The 18,278-nt window shown below is 42.7% G+C and overlaps 1 protein-coding gene across 8 annotated transcripts in view; it reads left to right on the forward strand.

The window, feature by feature from the left end:
* Nucleotides 1-18,278, forward strand: part of LOC110974214 (ELKS/Rab6-interacting/CAST family member 1-like) — an 86,627-nt gene that overhangs the window by 39,808 nt on the left and 28,541 nt on the right. For all 8 annotated transcript variants that reach the window (XM_087135756.1, XM_087135757.1, XM_087135762.1 and 5 more), the window contains one exon: nt 3,370-3,514. In XM_087135756.1, coding sequence (XP_086991882.1) covers nt 3,370-3,514 — 145 coding nt within the window. The remainder of the gene's footprint in view (nt 1-3,369; nt 3,515-18,278) is intronic.

Below are 18,278 nucleotides of genomic sequence, written 5' to 3' on the forward strand. Positions count from 1 at the left end.
CATTAATTACTTTTGTCAACTAAAGCCTGAGATACATAGTAGATGTACCCCCCCCCCGAAAAATCACCTGTGTCCTCAACTAACTCTCCCCTACTAACTAAAACCTGCCTCTGGGGAACCATTTTAACTCCAGGGGAGAGCACCCAAGGTACGTATCTGGCTGCCAATCAGAGTGGTTCCGAGCTGTCAGTCTGAGTGATTGATATTTTTGTCTGAGCAGGGAGGAGAAGACCACAGGTCTTACCTCCAAATCCTCCCAACCTCTGAAGTGCAGTCCACATCCCTCCCCGTTCTCTGATTGATGGACGGTTTGGTATTTTTTTCTCCTCGGTGGGCTGCTCGAGCCAGATCTAATCCCTGTCATATATCAATTTTGCCACAGTGCTAGGTATTTTTCAGCCTGTCAGTTCGTAAAGATAAATTGGGGTCAGACTGAGTAGTTCCTTTCAATTACAGAGCCAGTGAGATGAAGAGGATTTGGCTCATTAGCTAGACAGTATCCAAAGTATATGATTTCTGCAATTTTTCATCTCCCCTCAAAAAAAAGAAGGAAAAAGAACTCAGTGCCTCTTGGAAGTGTCATTCTAGTTGCCACACAGTGGCACATTCTGTTCCATGTAAAAGTGACATCCATAAAGATTTTTAGACACTGCAAACCATGTTCTTTTGTAACTTGTAAAGAGTTCATGAAATGGGCGCTGTGTTGGGCACTAGTGTTTTCAGTGTGTCCTTCCCGCATGTAATACTGTGATTACCCTGCAGTTTCACACCTGATACAGTACATCGCAGGAGAAACTTGAACCCAACTGGCCATTCCCTTCCTCAGCTAAGTGGTGTCGAAAATTAGATCAATATGCATTTCCGCTTGCCCCCCCTCCACCCTCCTCAAAAAAATAAACAGCTTCCCTCGAGTTCACCCAGTACTCAAAAATGAGTCGGTGGACTTCACTTATCCTGAAACATCGTGACCTAGTTTCCAACAAGCCACCCAAGTTTTGTAACACTACACTGCACAAGTTTAAAATCTGTGAACACTCCAATTCATAAAAATAATGTGGCTTATTAACCACAGACACTTAAACTTAATAAGCAGGACCATACAGAGCAATCTTTTCACCGTAGCTTAGACCGGAAATATTGAATTCAGACTATTTTTTTTTGGGGGGGGTGTAATCAGACATCTGTTGTTTTGACAAGCTGAGCAGGGTTTCAGGTGACAGCAGCAGGTGTAGTAAGCAGCTTCAGACTAGCCAACAGACGACGACGGTGAGAATCGTGCCAAGCCTGATACATGGCCCCGGAGGGTGGGGGAGTCTTAAGCAGGGGGGCCAAGGTACTTTACTGTGTCTAGCAGCCAGTGGCAGGTCTTCAGTATGTTGAGCCAGCAGGTGCAGACGGAAAGTGCTTGCTGGAGGATGTAAACACATAGATGTGAGATTTTACATTGGAGGGGAAGGGGGAATGGAAAAAATTATTGTGGAAGTGTTGTGATGTGTGATGGTCTATGTTAGTTTACATTATTGGAATTTTAAACATACATGCAATAATCGGTATATATGCTTATAATTGTATGTTCATAATAGTGATGATAGAAATATCAAAGTAGTCCATTGTGGGGGCCATACACCACATTTGGGGAGCGTGCAACTTACACTCTGCACATAGATTTGTTCAGTACATTTTGAGACTGCATTGCATCGTGCGACCTTGCATTTTATCAGGACAGTAAGTTCAGTTTGGGACCATTCATTGCATTCTGGGAGTGTGCCTTGCATTGTGGGACCTGCACTGTATTATTGGACCACGCATTGCATTACGTGGGGCAGCGCATTGCATCGTGGGACCGTGCGCTGCATTGCAAGGCAGTGTTAACGTAAGAATACAGAAATGACCCAGGTCTTTGACCCAAGAGCCGTTGCAGTTGTGGGCATAAGAAATTGGTCAGTGTGCACTCAGAAAAATGACCACTGAGCACTGGCGGGACATAAAAGTTAAGGTAGAAACATAGCAAAATCTTGCATTCAAGCATGGACCCTCTACTCAAGGGTCCGTGCTTCAAGCAAACATTTCTGCAGCGTCCCACTGGTGTAATCGAGCTTGCGGTAGAGTGAGCACATAAAAGGAAAGCCAGTGCCATCAAAACCACTTCCAAGAAGTGTTTATAATCATCCAGTCTGTGAATTGGAACACTAACAAAGAAAGTGTTTTCAAAAGTGAAAGGTTGGCGTGATCGTAAATTACAAATTATTGTTTTCAGAGGGTAATTTGGATGAATTTTCGGCTGTCTTAAATGTTGAAGCTGCGTGTGGTCTTCACATGCATATATCTGACATACATGTTTCCTGTGCTGCATGCATTGGTGCTTGTTGGTCGGCTGTTTGTTTATTCGTTCATTTTAATGTTTGAATGGTGATCTGGCATTTGTCAGCTAGGTGGTCTCCGATGTTCTTAAAGGAAATGTTGCTCTGTGTTTGACCCCCCCCCCAAATCAGCATTTTACCCAAATGTTGAACAGTCTCAAATCTGTTAAGCAACAACTCTGGTGTACATTGACACGTCAGTATTTGGGCAGAGGTTACAAGACTGTCTCCCGACGACAGACGGAGCATACCGTTAAAAACGTTGAGTACCCTCCGCTTCTTATCAGAACCACACATACTCACAAAAGAGATTTTTCACATGGTGCTGCCGCAAAGCCATCAACTTTGCTTGCCACTTTCACAATGAAAAACTTCAACTCTCAACATCAGTACATGTATTTGGTGAGCAAGGGTCAGGAATAGAGCACAGCATGCCAGCAAATATATGTCCATGTGACATAAGCATCTTTGGTCACGTCTAACTTCTCGTTGTGAATGTTAGCTCTGTGCTGGGTACCAGTGCGAGGTCAAGCTATTTTAAGAAAAGACACAAGTCTTGAAGCTCTGCCATTAAATATAGTCTTTCTCCCCAGAAATCGAAGCGAAGCACATTAAGTACATTGTACTATACATGTCAATAGAATTTACAGGTGCATTGCTCTTGCATTGAGGGAAAAACAGCTGCAAACTTAGGGTCTTGACAGAATTGGAACCTGGAGCCATGTCATTGAGCGACAGGTTTATAGCATGTTTTTGGTTTCATGAATCCTGATTAGATTAAAGCTTATTAGAATCAAAAAGCAGACACAACCGTTGTTTTTAATTGTTTAAAACTTATTTTATAAGTTCCTTGAACGTCTTTAGGATAAATCCAGCAAAATTTTTGAAAATCAGGTCCTTGGTGGTAAACGTGAAGCCAAGAACTGCTCCTTCTTCGATTGGAATCTGCTCACCAGTTCAGCAGAATAAAATGCAGTGTTTAACCATCATTTCCTCTTTCCTTTTACAGACAAGAAGCAATAACCGCAGCTATTGGGGAGAAAGATGCCCACATAGCCCTCCTGGAGCTCAACCGGAAGAACCCCAAGGCCTGTGAGGAACTTAAGGGGCTGAAGAAGGAGAAGGACGCCCTGGTACAACTCCTCAAGGATGAGGTATGTCTCCTTTGTTTTGTGTTGGTCTGAGGGATAAGAATCCATTGCCCCTGGCTTGCTTGTAGGGATACTGTGTGTCATTTGGAGAGTCCACTTCCTTCACGCTTTGTCTCGTCGGTGCAACAGATCAAAACGTACAAAGTGCAACGGAAGATTTCTCGTTGGCCAGTGATATTATGGGCACAGTGATTACTCAAAATGGACAGATAACTGTATTAGGCCAAATTCACAGGGTTTTGGTTCACGCGCTGGTTCTCGCGCTAATGCCTTTTACACACTCATTGTGTGTGATGTATTCACTTCGGTACTCGATTGCCTGTAAATGGTTCTCGACCTCCTTTTTGCTTGGGATATATAAGCTTAAAATGTGAGATATTGGGCTCTGCAACACTGTGAAGTTTTGTTGCAGCAATTGCAGTAATTCTACCGTCAATTTTGGTGGCAGCTCTCCTACGACCGCTGGAGTTGAGATGTACATGTAGTTCACTGCGCGGCCAGTTCATGATGGAGAAAAAGTACCCCAACATGTGGTGGTTTTCCCATGTTGTACCGTGCAATTCATTTTGTTCCCGTGAACCGTTGAGAAGGAGGGCAGGGGTTTAAATCATGTCCCAGTCACGTAGCGGTAAGGCAGCCATACGTCAACCCAACGGACCCCTGCCCCTTGCTCTGTTGACACACCTCTCCAACCCTAATTAGATACGCACGTACTCCTCCCCCTCCCCCTCCCCCCCATCCCTACTATACTCAAAAAAGGGCTTTTAGGTCATGCAGTGGGGATCTTTGGAGGGGCTCGGGCAACTTAATCTTATTCAGGAATTTTTTTTTCTTTTACGAGGCTAGTTTGATGCAAGGCCACGACAGATGATGGATGTACACCATGAAGCCCTGAAAGTGTTACCCTTTTCCCTTTTTTGTCCCTGCCTGGTTTTATTCCCGCTTCACATGGTTGTTCCCTGTAATTGTAATCAAGGATCCCTTCCACTGGAAATTTTTATCATGAAAATGATAAAGACTTGAAGAATGAAATTGAACTGTTTTGCTAATTTTTCAACTGTGAAGTATGGAATTGTTGACCATATTGCACATGACTCATTACGTAGGTAAGTGATCCGCTGGGGAGTCTAGACTAGAAAAAAAATTCACAGCAGTAAAATGTGGACTTGTATCAGTACTTGTATGTACTCCTTACTACACCTGTTTGTGAACCAGTGCACCTATGTCCTTGTTCTTCACTTCACTTAACTGGCCCTGGTGAGTAGTGAATATAGTCTGTCCTTCCATCATGTCCATATGCCTACTTCTAATTCAATTTGAAGGGCACATGGCATAAGGGAGAAACAGCAGGAAAAATGATTTATTGAGCTGATTTTTAGTCCCTTATCCAGGAGCTTTGCTCCAACATATCCACACAGCACTGTCATAAATTAAGCTTAATATCGTTGTGAATGTTCAGCAGTCCACAATCCCCTCTGAAGCTGTCATCGCCCAGTCTGGTAACCATCATTCACGAGTGGACTTTCCCCTTCCAAATAGGCCCCCATAGGAACCAGGGACCCAGCCTGATTCCTTGAGCACCTCTTTTTTAGGGCGCTCAAGTTAAGTCGCCCGGCAGGCCCCCCCTCCCATTGTGGCAAATATACTCTCTGGGTTCAAATAAGGAGGGTGATAAATATAGCGATTGAACAAATTGTTGGCATTTTTTGGAGGGGCTGGAGGTGAAGGTGAAATGGAAGCAAGGGTGACATAGGGGAGGGGAGGGGGTTGGTAGGGGAGTGGGGGCATTAATTTCCCCTTAGAAAGATTGAGAGCCTCTTTAAATTTTCAGGGTTGGGGGGTAGGGGTCACTGAAGGTCTCTTTAATAAAAAACAAAACAAAACTGTTGGGGGTTTTTTGGTTGGAAGGCCAATTTGTGAACTTTGTGATCTGGGGTTTTGATCAGACAGTCCTGGCGTGGGAGGGACGTTGAGATGGAAGATGGGGAGAAGGGGGTCCTTCAGCCCCTAAGTGAGCCAACATTTCTCGGTCTAAGACTGAGTTGCTTGTCCATGACCTCGACACTCTCAGATCCATTAGAATCCTGGAGGATTTTGGCTGGATTGAGTCAGATAGAGGCATAACATAGGCTAAAACCTCGGGGTGCATCTGGTGATGGGCACTTTTTTTGTCAGGGGAGTTCTTGAAACAAATGAACTGCAGCTTCTGTGTAATTTTTCTCACTTGAAGATGTCAAAGGAGGGGTGTGGGCGTGGGGGGAAGCGTAGGAACCTACTGTGTACCCCCAAGGGTAGATTCTGAACCAATTTTTTTGGGGGGGGGAACAGAAATTGAGGGATTTCTTCATGTAACCTATTATAGCCTTTCTGAGAGGAAGGCTACATGAGGACGGGAAGGTAAAGCAAAAATTTTTTATGGCTTCTTTGTGGAGTAGCTATGGCCCCGTCCCCTCCCCCCACTGTTGGATCTTCCCTTGTGTGCCCTCCCCCCCAGTTTACTGCTAGAGAAGGGTGGAGCTTAGCCACTGTTGTTTTTCACAAGACTTGGTGACCCTTCAAATGAATGTATGAAGTATGTGCCATAGGTTTCTGCACAGTGGACTGGAGGATTTGGGAGGATTCATCAGGGGGGTGCTTAAAATGCCCAGGGGTCAGGATCAAAATGAGGTTTAAATGCATACGAGCAACCTTGATTGGAAGTGGTTTAAGTACAGGAGCACTGGATCAATTAATCAGCCGGACACAGTGTGGGCATGTTTAGCAAAAGTACAGCTGGTTTTCTTGAGTGACCACTGTCTGTCTGACCATAGAATTTAAAAATAAATAAGCGATAAAGCAAAGCTGTGCTTCGCTGTCTAGTGCTTGTATTGTTCTGGGTGGAACTTGCAGAGTTGACTCTAAGGAAGAACTTTCAAGTTTATCTTGTTATCAGCACAGCATTAGGCTTGGGGGTTTATATTTCAAGGATGGCCACATCCCTTTTTGGTCCACTACACTGTAGAGGGCAATCCACAGGCCTGTTTGTAAGCAAATGTGCCACAAGGACTTACCGCAGGGTTTTTAGTCTCACCTACTGATGCTTGGGAGAGTTGCCTTGGATGTATATTTAGCTCCTTGAAGAGTGCACGAGGAAGGGCAGTTCTTTTGGGTTTACTTGTAGGACAAGGGATGATGGAGTATTAAAGGCCCCAGTCCAGTTCCCTGGGCCAATTTGACAGTATTCAGTAAACACCGATTTTGGTTAAGTTAAGAAAATGTTTGTCACTCTGAAATGGGTCACAAGCTAAAATGTCATGCATGTACAATGTGTGTGACTGGTTCTCCACATTTATCTGCTCAGCAAAATAAAAAAAAAAGCTGTGCAGTATTCTCTGTTCAGTAACTCCAGAAATTGGGTCCAGGTTATAGGCTTGATTTAGATTGATCTAGAATTAGTATTACTTTTTTTGTTACAGTGAGTCACCATGCTTGAAACTTAGGTGAGAAGACTGATGTCACTGGATTACTGCAGAGTGTTGGATTGAGGGGTTTTTCGAAACCATTTAGAAAAGAAATCCAGGTATTTGGGGGTACCAATAGGGTAACACTTGAGGCATGTCTGTTTCACTCTCTTGCTTATCAAAACACATTGCAGTGATGGACATTTCTGGTTGAGGTAGTGATAGCCTTAGTTCTAGATCAAAAGTTGTTCTGAGGAAGATAGGACCAAAAGTGTTGTCCGAAGACTGTGAATAATTTTTGAGGAATTTTGAGCCATTTCGGAGGTTTCCAGAAATCACAAAGTTGAAAATAAAGTGCAGAGAGTTGTGCTTAGTTTGCACAATTCACGTATGTACATAAGTGTAGGCATTTGTTGATTTGTTCCCAAGTACATCCTCCCCTCTGGCACACAGAAAGAGATAAGACATACATCTAAGAGTTGCTTGTGCAAGGGGATTGTGCACATTCTGATGAAAATTGACTAAGCGTATTTCACACATACTCACCTGGACCGTAATATATATGAACTCATGGCTAAGAAACACTGGCTGTCTTTTGTAGGCTTTGCTGAGATCTCTACTATTCCTGTGGGAAGTTGGCATTCTAGCATGGGCTTTCCACTCTTAACTGATTTGGAGCGGTTTCGTGTCCTCTGCACCTTGAAAGCAGATCTTCAGAGTATAACCAACAATATAATGTGCATTTGATAGCTAAGTGTGACAAGAAAAGATCCACCAGTCATGAAGAGAACCTTGGAGAAAATTCAATACCTGTACTTGGTTTCCTTAGCACTGACAGGCACTTAGCTTGGTAACCTAAATCCTCGTCTCCTTAGACCAGGCCAAGGCCAGAATGCTTCTCTGGTCTAGCTGGAAATCAGCTCTGGTTCATTGACAAAAAGCAAGAATTACTTGAAGATGGATTGACTTGGTTTTGGGTCATTACTTGGGCCAGGTGCCCAGTTTGTTCAGTTGTTACTGGTCACAAATTGAGGCTTTTGATCGATATTGACATCCTTCTTGACAAAGAGATTAAGGGAAAAATGACAATTTCTAGTTTTGATTCTTTGCGAATGTAAGTTTGTGCATGAGAGTGTGAAATTTATAGGAATCCTGCATGCAAACATGTATTAAATGAGTGGCTGGGCCACTGTTTTGATAGCTTTGTTGACCTGCTAGGAGTCATAGGAGGTCAAGAGTTCGACCCGCACTGACCTGCACTTTCAGGCCCCACTGCACTGACCAGACCACTTGGCCTGACTGGGTCGCAGCCAGTCCCTGTCCACTCCTATTAAAGCTGAGAGCTTGTCAGCTGGTACTTGGCCCAGATTTGCCCGTGTGTGCCCCCTAATTGTTATGAATTATTAAATTTGTGGGTTGGGGCGTGTGACACACAGAATCAGGGGGGTGGAGGTAATGATGGTGAGAAATCGTCCCCTACAAGGAGAAGATCTGTGTAAATGCTTCTGGAATGCTTAGAATAATATTTTGAAACTTCTCTTTGGAATGGTTTTGTGTTGAGGAAGGGAAAATTGATTTGAGGAGAATTTAAACCTCTGACCTCCGTAAGTTTGTAGGTGAACCCATCAGCTGATATTGCTAGCTATATGGTGATTGTATGAATGTATCAAAGTGTTTTTCATCAAATGTTATGGTAATCCATTTCATCTTTTGTCTTAAGCTCCTGCTGTATGCTCTTCAAATCAAATCCCCAAAACGTACCAACATAAAGAATGGGACGGGGGCAATCTGGTTATAAAACTCAATAAATAATCAGCTTTTCATCCAGAAAAAAAGACTTAGACACTAATGTTACTCACTTTGTGGAAAATTTCATTGAAATTGCAGGAATGAAGACTGTTTTGGTTTTGAATAATATCACTATTCCAGCTGGAAAATGGTTGCCATGAAAGTTTGTAAAATCACAGATATTCTTCATGAGGGGTACTCTCCTAATGGGTCCTATGAATAAAAACTAGCAAATGCTATGAAGTTCATGCAAACAGGCAATACATTTATTGAGAAGTCAAAGCATTAAGAATAAGCAATTGCCTGAATTTGTATAAATAAAATGTTTCTTTTACTGTGCAGCATTTGCTTGTACAAATAGTAGCAAATGCTTTATGCTTTTGGCTGACTTCTGTAGAATTTACTCATTTTTATTCATACAAAATGAAGCAACTGCTTATTGTCAAGCACAAGCAGAGTAAAAAGTACATACTTTTACTTTTTAGCAAATGCACTAAAAGCAAAAGCGTTTGTTCCGTTATTATTCATACAGACACGAGCAAATGCTTCAAAAATGGTAGTAAAAGCAAATGCTACTTTTTATTCATACGACTCATTGTAAGTCGTCCCCTGTCTTGAAGAAAATTGAAGTTGAACCCTTTTTTTTCTTTTCTTTGAGTCCGTTGCTTGTCCAGTGTCGAATAGCAGGCTCGATGTCGGCAACAGAGTGGCAGTGGGGTGACCCTGCCAAGCTGGGGCTGTGCTCTCAGCTGGCCCACATCACAGTCACGCTGAGTTCACCGGGTAGCATCAACGTTATTTTGTTTGGGTTATTTACGCCCAAGCTATGAACGAAACATGGGGACAAATTGATCCTCATTGGGCGCAAACCTGGATCCAATTTGGAGGTTAATTTTTTGTCAAAGATGAGTACGTACCCGCAATTGGCATATCAGTGACATCTCTGTCTCTCTAGCATTCTGCACAGTGTCTATTTGCATGTATGAGGAAGAGGTTTTGTGAAAATGTCTGAAAAATTAAGTTCTTCCCTAACTTGGTTTCCTTCCTGGCAATGTATTCTAGCCCTTTAATTTGGGGGGGGGCTATGTATGGCCTGCAGTGTGTGAAAACAAGTATTTTGAACATGTTTGAAGCTCTGGTTCATAAAGAATTGGTTTCCTCTCTGAAATTGATCACAGTCCACAAACTTTTCTGGGGAGAGAAGCAACGGTGCCAGACTATGAAGTTCCTCAAAAAGAAGCCATGCGTAATGAAGCAAATAGACAAGTAACAATTACACATACTCCCCCCCCGCTAGGACTTCTTCCAAAAATAAGTGTCCCCCCAAAATTATAAGTTCTCTGAACTCTTTGATATACTTAAAGGTTATTCTCCATTAGATTAAAACAAGTTCTTGGTTTTTTCTTTGAATCTCAAGAGTTTTCTTTGCCTGCATTATGATTCTTTAGCAGGCAAAAGTTGTCTAAGCGTTTAAGGAATAGTCAACGTAATGTTTTTAGTGGAAGGGTGTGGTGAATTTGCATAGGAAGGCTTGTGTGATTGGGGAAGGAGTCAGACCAGGCACTCTAGCTTGTGACTCCGCACAGTCAAGATTAATTTGTTAGGTCAGTGCATGATTTTAATTTCAGTGGAACGCAAGTAGCCACAAAGGTTTTCCAGAGTCTTTTGCTCATCGAGTTTTTTCTCTGGTTTTTAGTCCAGTGGCCATTTATGTCACTCCGAAACGAGACAGGCTTGGATAAAATTTCAATTATGACGGTCAGTCACTATTGTTGGAAATGTTTGAGCTTGTCGTCCTAGATAGACTCAAATGAAATCTGGCTTCGATGCTGCAGGCAAGCTATTTCCTATGTAAATGTGTATAGAGATGTATTTTTCATTGATGTTTCGGAGGGAATATCAATAGATTAGACACATCTTCCCCCCCTCCCATGTTGGAAGATTCAGGGCTCTTTCCCCCCCAAAAAGTCAAAGATTCTTTTGATTGGTTGTTCCATTTTAAGCATCAAGTGAAGTCTGCCTGCCGAGTGACCTTGCTCTCTGTTGAGTTCATTGCATGTATGGCCTCTGCAGAATGGATGGATGTCCTGTTGGCATGAAGCACTAGAAAGAAATGAACACCTTGCCTTAACGAAGTCCTGATCCACGTAGGGCTCAGTTTTTCACACGAACCCCAATGTGTCGTGTTGTAGCGTTGCAGTTTATAAGCCTTCTGTCTTCAGTTATCCCTTTGATTGGGGCCTTCTCAGTCCTAGATGACCTCCATTGTGTGCTTAGGTGCAGCATGGCCTCTGTTTCAAACAGGTGAAGACTTCATGCTTGTGGACTTACCACTGTTGCACTCTCGGCATTAAAATTGCAATTGAATACATTACAATGCAGTCTCTTGCTAGTTACATATCTAAGCCAACGGTGCACACAATGTAATTGTAGGGACCACATACATGTATGTGTCACATTATAGTTATTGTGGGGATGTTCACCAGTCCCTGGGGGCTTTACAAGGGTGCCCCTGTTAACAGGGGGGGGGGCGGCAGGGGGAGGGGGATAACACCAGACTGAGCTGAGGTGTAGTCAAGACCTTCCCAAGTCCTTCCACAAGTCCAGTCACTAGTCTGGTGGCAGGATGAACAGTGACAAAGGAACGTTCTCTTGTTACCGTTCATTTGGTCAGCTTGTGGCTGGATGACCTCTGATGGACTCGCAGGGACTTGCGATCGACTCGACTGCAGCAGGTGACTGCTTGGTACCTTAGCGATATACTTGGCTCTGTTGTTGCAAGTTGTTTGCTTTGTCGCCCTGTTTGCTTCAGTGTTTGCTACAACATTCCCCAAACATTGTTAATGCAGACACTTGTCACAGCAATTGATTTGTGTTGATTTTTTGCAGTTCTCAGAATAAACCTCAAATACGAAATGTAGGGTTTGACAATTTCACTAGACCCCACAGAAGCCGGTGGTCTGAGTTTGATCTCTGCCCAGCTATCTCCCGTTGTCATCGACCCAACCAAACACTGTCAACGGAGAATGCCCTGTTCAAGAATACACCCCGTGAACTCACATACCAACCTCTTAATCAGAAAGAAAAATATGTCAGGAGGACACTGTAGATCTTGCCCTGAACCTTCTCTACTTCAACTCCCATCACCCACCCCACCCACTTTGGGGAAAAGAAAAACAATTGTCGTGTACTCGCAAGGCCCCCCTAACAAGTGAGGGAGGTGTATATATCATTGTTGATCCCTGGCCCTCGTGGCTTCCAGTGTGGGGGAGAGTTTTCATAAATTGAATCTCTTGTTTATGCGATCGGTTGTCTTTGAGGGGTAAGAGAGGTGGACAGGGTTTGTGTGTAAAATATGCCCACCAGTAAAACACCGTCCTGACTTCGACTGGTGCGGCAACCCATATATTCTGCCAGTTGTGACTTGAAAAACTTGTTAAAAGGCTCAGTGTTTGTTCTGAGATGACGCTGGATCATTGTTAGATAAGATTGGATGGAGCACCTGCCGTCAGTGAGGGGCAGGGTTTCTGAACAATCAGAGAATAGTCTGAAGGTGCCTTCCTTCTTTGAAATCCAGCACCCGATGACATTCTCAATTTTGAGAGAATGCAAGTTGTGGCTTGTCAGCTAACTGGACTTGATGTTCAGTATCGTTTCAATACAGAGAAAACACCCATGCCTACCACTTCACCACAAAGCATCATTGATTCCTCCTTTTTACATCTTAATTTACATTACTTATGCCATCCAATTTGTTTTGCTGATGCTGTCCAGAGTCATGTTTAGCTTGGCATTTTCTCATTTTTATCCCTCGAATTTTTTGTTGCATGCATCCATAGCCAGTAAGCAGCGTTCATCGTTGGGCACATTTTTCGAAGTTGCGGCAGTTGGATTGATTGATACAAATAATTCTTAAAACCACTGCATTAGTGGTAAAAACTCACGTTCATAGCACGCAGTTCAAAAGTTCCCTCTCTCTTTATATGAAAATAAAGAAAGAAAGAATGGGAATAAGTTTATTTCATGTCAACATTAACATTCTGTCTTCCCCTGGATATTAAAAAAAAATCGAAATTATTATTTATGGGTTGAAGAACAGACATGTCCGATGTTGACCTTCAAGAATCCATGACCCCCAGCATACCTGACAGATTTATCATTCAAATTCTAGGGACTGCATATTTTTGTTTGACTCTGGAAATATCTTCCTTGTTGACTCACTTTACCATGCAAACACAAAGTTATGACCACTTAATAGGCCGAGGGCCGACTTCCTACATATTTTGCTGGTACGTGCAAAAATACATCAAATTTTCCGTGAGGATTGTATGATATTATGCGCTTCTCTGCATGGGTTTTCAGTACTTTACGCACATGTACATGTGTATACTTGTACATAGCTTTTCTGGCATAATGAAAGAGCCCGTGTCATGTGCCACTTTGGCTAGCATGTAGAGTACGATTGAATCACATTCTTAAAAATGTAGAGTATATTGTTAGTGAACATATGTGGTCCATCGCTCTAAACATGGACTGAAACTTGTTAGGTGTTATCTGGAAAATGCCACCAGTCAACACATGAATACAACTTTCACTGCCCACGACTACTGTTTTTTGTATACTCGGGAAAGGTGCTTGCATTGCCTATAGAATGAAAGAGATGTGTTTAGGGTTGAAGTAGAAATTACATGTAATGGTTGCAAGCATGATAAGAGCTGATGTGTGATCGTACAATGTTCTAGTGCATTTGAATGTTAACATTCAACGTTTTGATCAGCCATCTGTGGTAGACTCCTTGTGGTTGGTACTCGGTAATAGTTCCTTTAACGTGCTAAAGAACCATTGAAGCAAGAGGAGTGAAATCCCTCTATATTTTTGTGAGTTTCAAGACTACTCACCGGTAAGGATGTTCCACTGCTGCTGAGCATGCTACTCATTCATGGCCTAATTCTCTGATTGAAGGAAGATATCCGTTTGACAAAAAAGATGATTATGCACAGAACTGAAGGAAGACGAATGACCACCCGTGGGATTTTACTATACACTTTGTTTAATGACAACCTCATGTGAGAATGTAGAACACTCTGTCATCGGTGATTATGCCACATTTACAGCAGGTGGGCATTGGCCAATCGGAGGGCAATTTGGTGTCCAGAATTTCCAATTTAACAGCTTTTATACTCATTTTCCCCAGGTGGATTTGAAGTGGCTGTATTGTACATCATTTCTATCCCTTTTCTCCTCTTGTTCGATAAAGGGCTAGATTCAAATATTTTCTAAAAATGCTGCCTAGCAGTTAAATGTTTTTAAATGTGACAGGCCTGTTCAGAGCAACTTTGTAGGTTTGCTCTCTGAGACAAACAAACAGGTAAGGGTCTTTCCCTGCTGAAAAAAAATTTGGAATTTGTGTGCAAAAATCCAGAACCGTCAGTTTAAGCTGTTGTTTCGGCTCATTCATTCCCCAAAATGTATTACATTACAGAAAAACATGTTGGTCGGGTGTGGGAGAAACATATCTCCCAGGTCTGAGTGTTGTAAAAAATGGCTAAGTGAAGACAAATGTGGACTTATTGGCCCACTGTGGCCGATAAAGCCCAGACTGGTCCCTGGAATAGCTGTCAATACCCCTATCGCTTTCCACCCCTCTCGGGGTCCAGGAGTCCGGGCTACAAGGGCTACAACTCCGACAAGATCCATTTGGGTTGGAAACCGGTGGGACGAGTAATTTTGGCTTCATTTCTGCTCGGCTAGAGACATGGCAGCTCGGTAACGATGCTCCATCTGGGAGATCTTCCTGATCAACAGTTTGACTGCACTGACCGTTCTGTGCCTGAGACTATAAACAGTGACCGACATTCACCCAAATTACTTTCAACAAATACATCTTGATCACCATGTGTAGCTTTCCCTTATTTGATTGCTAATACACATGTAATTCCTGGATTCCGAGGTTGCAATCCAGTCAATCACTTGCCAGTCACAAGTCAAACCATCAGTTTCAGTCACAACTGAGAGAAGATGAACATAATTTGAAACTGGATGAATTGTGAACTGATCAGTTGGATTATCTGTTGTGTTCTCACAAATAAGAGAAAATCCACCTCATGTCAGGTTTTGATGCCATCTTAATTCTTGACACTTTTTTCTTTAAATTTAATTTTTAAGTAGGCAAGATTTCTCCCAATTCCAAGCCTCAGTATCTGTCACTGTCTGTGTAGCATAGTGTGGGAAATTTTTCTGTCTGCTCTGTCCATTGAGGGTAACATCTTGAAATCATGAAAGTTGGTAATTTCCTGAAACTTCTGTTTCCTGGGGTTTTTATGTGGTTGTGGTCAAGTTGGAGGAAAGTCATTTGTATATAACCCTTCTGAGCCGTATGGATTTAGAAGAGGCACCATTCATCCATTCATTCATGAAAGTCCTGCAAACTTGTAGGATTTTTCTGTCAATTTTCAAATGCAGGTTGCTCATGTGCGATCAAATCTTCTGCAAACTTGTTAAAGTCCACATCATGTACATTTAGTAGTATTGGTCCAAGATGTCTGGGGTCAACCATGGGACCACTTCCACAGTTGTTCATCCTCATTCAAGATTTCTATTCCCTCTCTTTTCACCAGGCTAGAAAAGATCAAACATATTTTGCGAGTTTGTGCCTCTACCAAATAAACAGCATTGAAGTCCACTATCTATCGGTAGCTTCTTGAAACAAGACTAACCATGTAGGAGAGCTGTTCCCTTCTGATGTGCCCCCCCAAATATTGTCCGTCTTCCATACCTGTGCATAAGAACAGACTATCTTCACGTGAAAAGTGTCATCAGAATAAGTTTTGTGTCAGTTAATATCTCTTTCCACTTTTAATTTTTCATTTTAATACCCCCTGGTCACATGTTTGGCGCCAAAGGTGCGATGTGATTCGAAATTAATCCCAACCGACAACATGAATTCCACCCTCCTGCCTCGTAAATCATCATCTTCTCGGGGACAGATATGGGCGAGTGTTTGCAAATTTCCGAATCTCGGTGGTGCCATAAAAGATATAAAAGGTGGCAAAGTTTAGACGGCTGGGGTTAAGTCATTTGGAGGCTGAGAAAGAACAGACTTGAGCTGAGACAAGAGAAGTAGCAATGCGTTTATATGTACACCGAGCTTGGAAATGCCACATGTTCTCTAGGCTTGTTTCAAGCATCAAGCAATTAGTTTCAGTGCTCATCAAGCTGCAACTTTGGCCAGTTTCACCCACCCACCCATTCCCAACCCTCCCCTCCCTTCCCTCACCTTCTCTGCCTTCCCTTCTCCCCAGAGAACTCGACATTAGAATAGATGTCTGGAGGGCGGAATATTCTCTTGTAGGGCTGTGCCCATCTGGCTAGTACTGGAACTAGTTATCCGAAAATTGGTTATCCAAAAGGGGGTACCAAGTTACATGGAGGAGAGCTTCAAGAGAGGAAACATCAAGCTGTTTGAAGCCGCGAAACTAATCTCTATGAACCAAACAAGCGTACCATACTGGGAAACCCAAACCAGAACCAGTAGTCGGTTCAGTGTAAAATTGAATAGATTTTCATAAACATTTAAATTCACAAAGTCAATCCATGGCAGTGAATGCTAATGCATTGGAATGGGGCATTGAATGTAGATACTGAATCTTAGTTATCACCCATTTTAGATCCAGTAGAGTGCACATGCCCTTGCTCTTTGGCAAATCACACAGTCAGCATATTTGAGCCTTGGAAAGTTGCCCCCAAAAATCTGTCTTGATTTTTCATTGTCAGATCTAAAGTTTGAGTTTAATGTTACGTTGCTCAGCTGCTACATGTAAGCATGTTTTAAACTGAAGGTAGATTTCATGGGGGTTGGTGGAGAGGTTGAATCCTTGGAGAAGAAACAATTTCAATTTTACCTGACACTTGCTGCAAATTTAATGTAGTGTTATTAAATAAAGTGGGGGGGAGGGGGGAGGAGGGGAGGGGGGATGGAAAGCAACAGCAACCAGTGACCGCAGGAGAAAAGAATGTGGACTTGATGAAGGAATTTTCACTGCAAAGTACCCCTCCCCCAAACACAGCCAGCTGATGACAGGAATTCCATAAAAACCATTCAATAAATCCTGGTGTTGAATGATGCGGCTAAGTGTTGGGCGGATTTGATGAGCTGTGTTGGATCATCAGTAAGGGATGGGTGGTAGCGGTGATGGTGCGGTTGGAGGGAGGGAAATAAATGGTTAGTCCAAAAGAGCCTCGGTAAATTCCTTTCCAAAACAGCTCTTGTTAATTTTGTGCCATTTAGTCTCGGCCACAGGTAAACCTGTTCACAAGCCTCCGACTTTTATGAAGGGGCATAAAATGTTTTCTGGTCTCCGGCTAAGAATGCCTGGAAGTAGTTGCCTGACAGATGGGGGTGGACAGTCTCAATTTTTTCTCGGTCCACTGTGCTTTGCATGGTTGCACAGCAGTTGGGGGTGTATACGGGGGAGGGAGAAGAGACGTAAAACCTAGCAAGCTTGGGAGATATAAAATCAGGATTTGGACAGATTATGGCCGTGTGATTTATTCAGTCTGTTCTGTGGGCAAAAGGTGATTGTTGGCTAGCTGGAACTCGAGATGTGGGCTGTTTCCAGTGTTTTGCAAAGATTTCGCAAGTGTAAACCTTGGTTGTGTTTGCTTATATTGGCATTCAATGATTGGCTTGTTTATCAGGTTTCTCTTCTTTGTCGTTAATTAAGTACCCATTTGTGTGTCCTTTAATCAGTAAGTTACTGTGTTGCTGAAATGACACCCCCCCAAAAAAAAATTCACTGAGAAACAGCGAGATCCCTCACATAAGGCCGGACAGTTCAATTAGTATTGTGTAGAATGACTGTGTCATCTTCAGGGCCGGCCACAGGCTCAAATCCCAAACCCTGTTCCAGTCATTCATTTTGATGCACCGACAGTTGTTTGATTACCAATTTATCACGTGTTCTCACAGATTTTAAAGCACTGCCAACAGGTGTTGTTTTAGCGACAGAACATCTGATTTTATACTGAAGATGAACAGAGGATACCATTCAAAACTTTGAAATCTTCCCACACAGGTTGTTCTTTGCAGAGCAAACATTTCCTCACAAACGAGATCTTTTTCAAGGTGTACCCACAAACTGTCTTTCCATACTTGCCACTCGGATCGTGCAAAGCTTCAAATGACTCTTTACTTTGTTTTTGTATTGCATGCTGTACAGATCCGTAGTTGATTACCCAGTTTTCTTCAGTAGCATGCTACGGGGTCAAGAAACAAAAATCTTGGCAAAGAAGAAACCTGTCCACCGCCCCAGGCCTCCCCATCTCACTTCTGCTACTTGTCAAACTTTCTTTGAAGATAATCATGGAAATGTTTTTCAAAGCCCCCCCCACACACACACAAAGTCTGACTCCCTTAATTTGCATAGTACTTTGACATCAGTCTTTTGCAAGGCATTTCAGATCATATTTTTTTTTCATTTGGGGGAAAGAGGTTAACTGCGGTTCCACTCACAGTCTGCTCTCATGTGATAACTGAACAT

This window comes from Acanthaster planci, linkage group LG04 (assembly GCF_054643075.1).
Source record: "Acanthaster planci isolate LZ-2023a linkage group LG04, COTS_SCS, whole genome shotgun sequence".
In the NCBI taxonomy this organism is placed as follows: domain Eukaryota; kingdom Metazoa; phylum Echinodermata; class Asteroidea; order Valvatida; family Acanthasteridae; genus Acanthaster; species Acanthaster planci.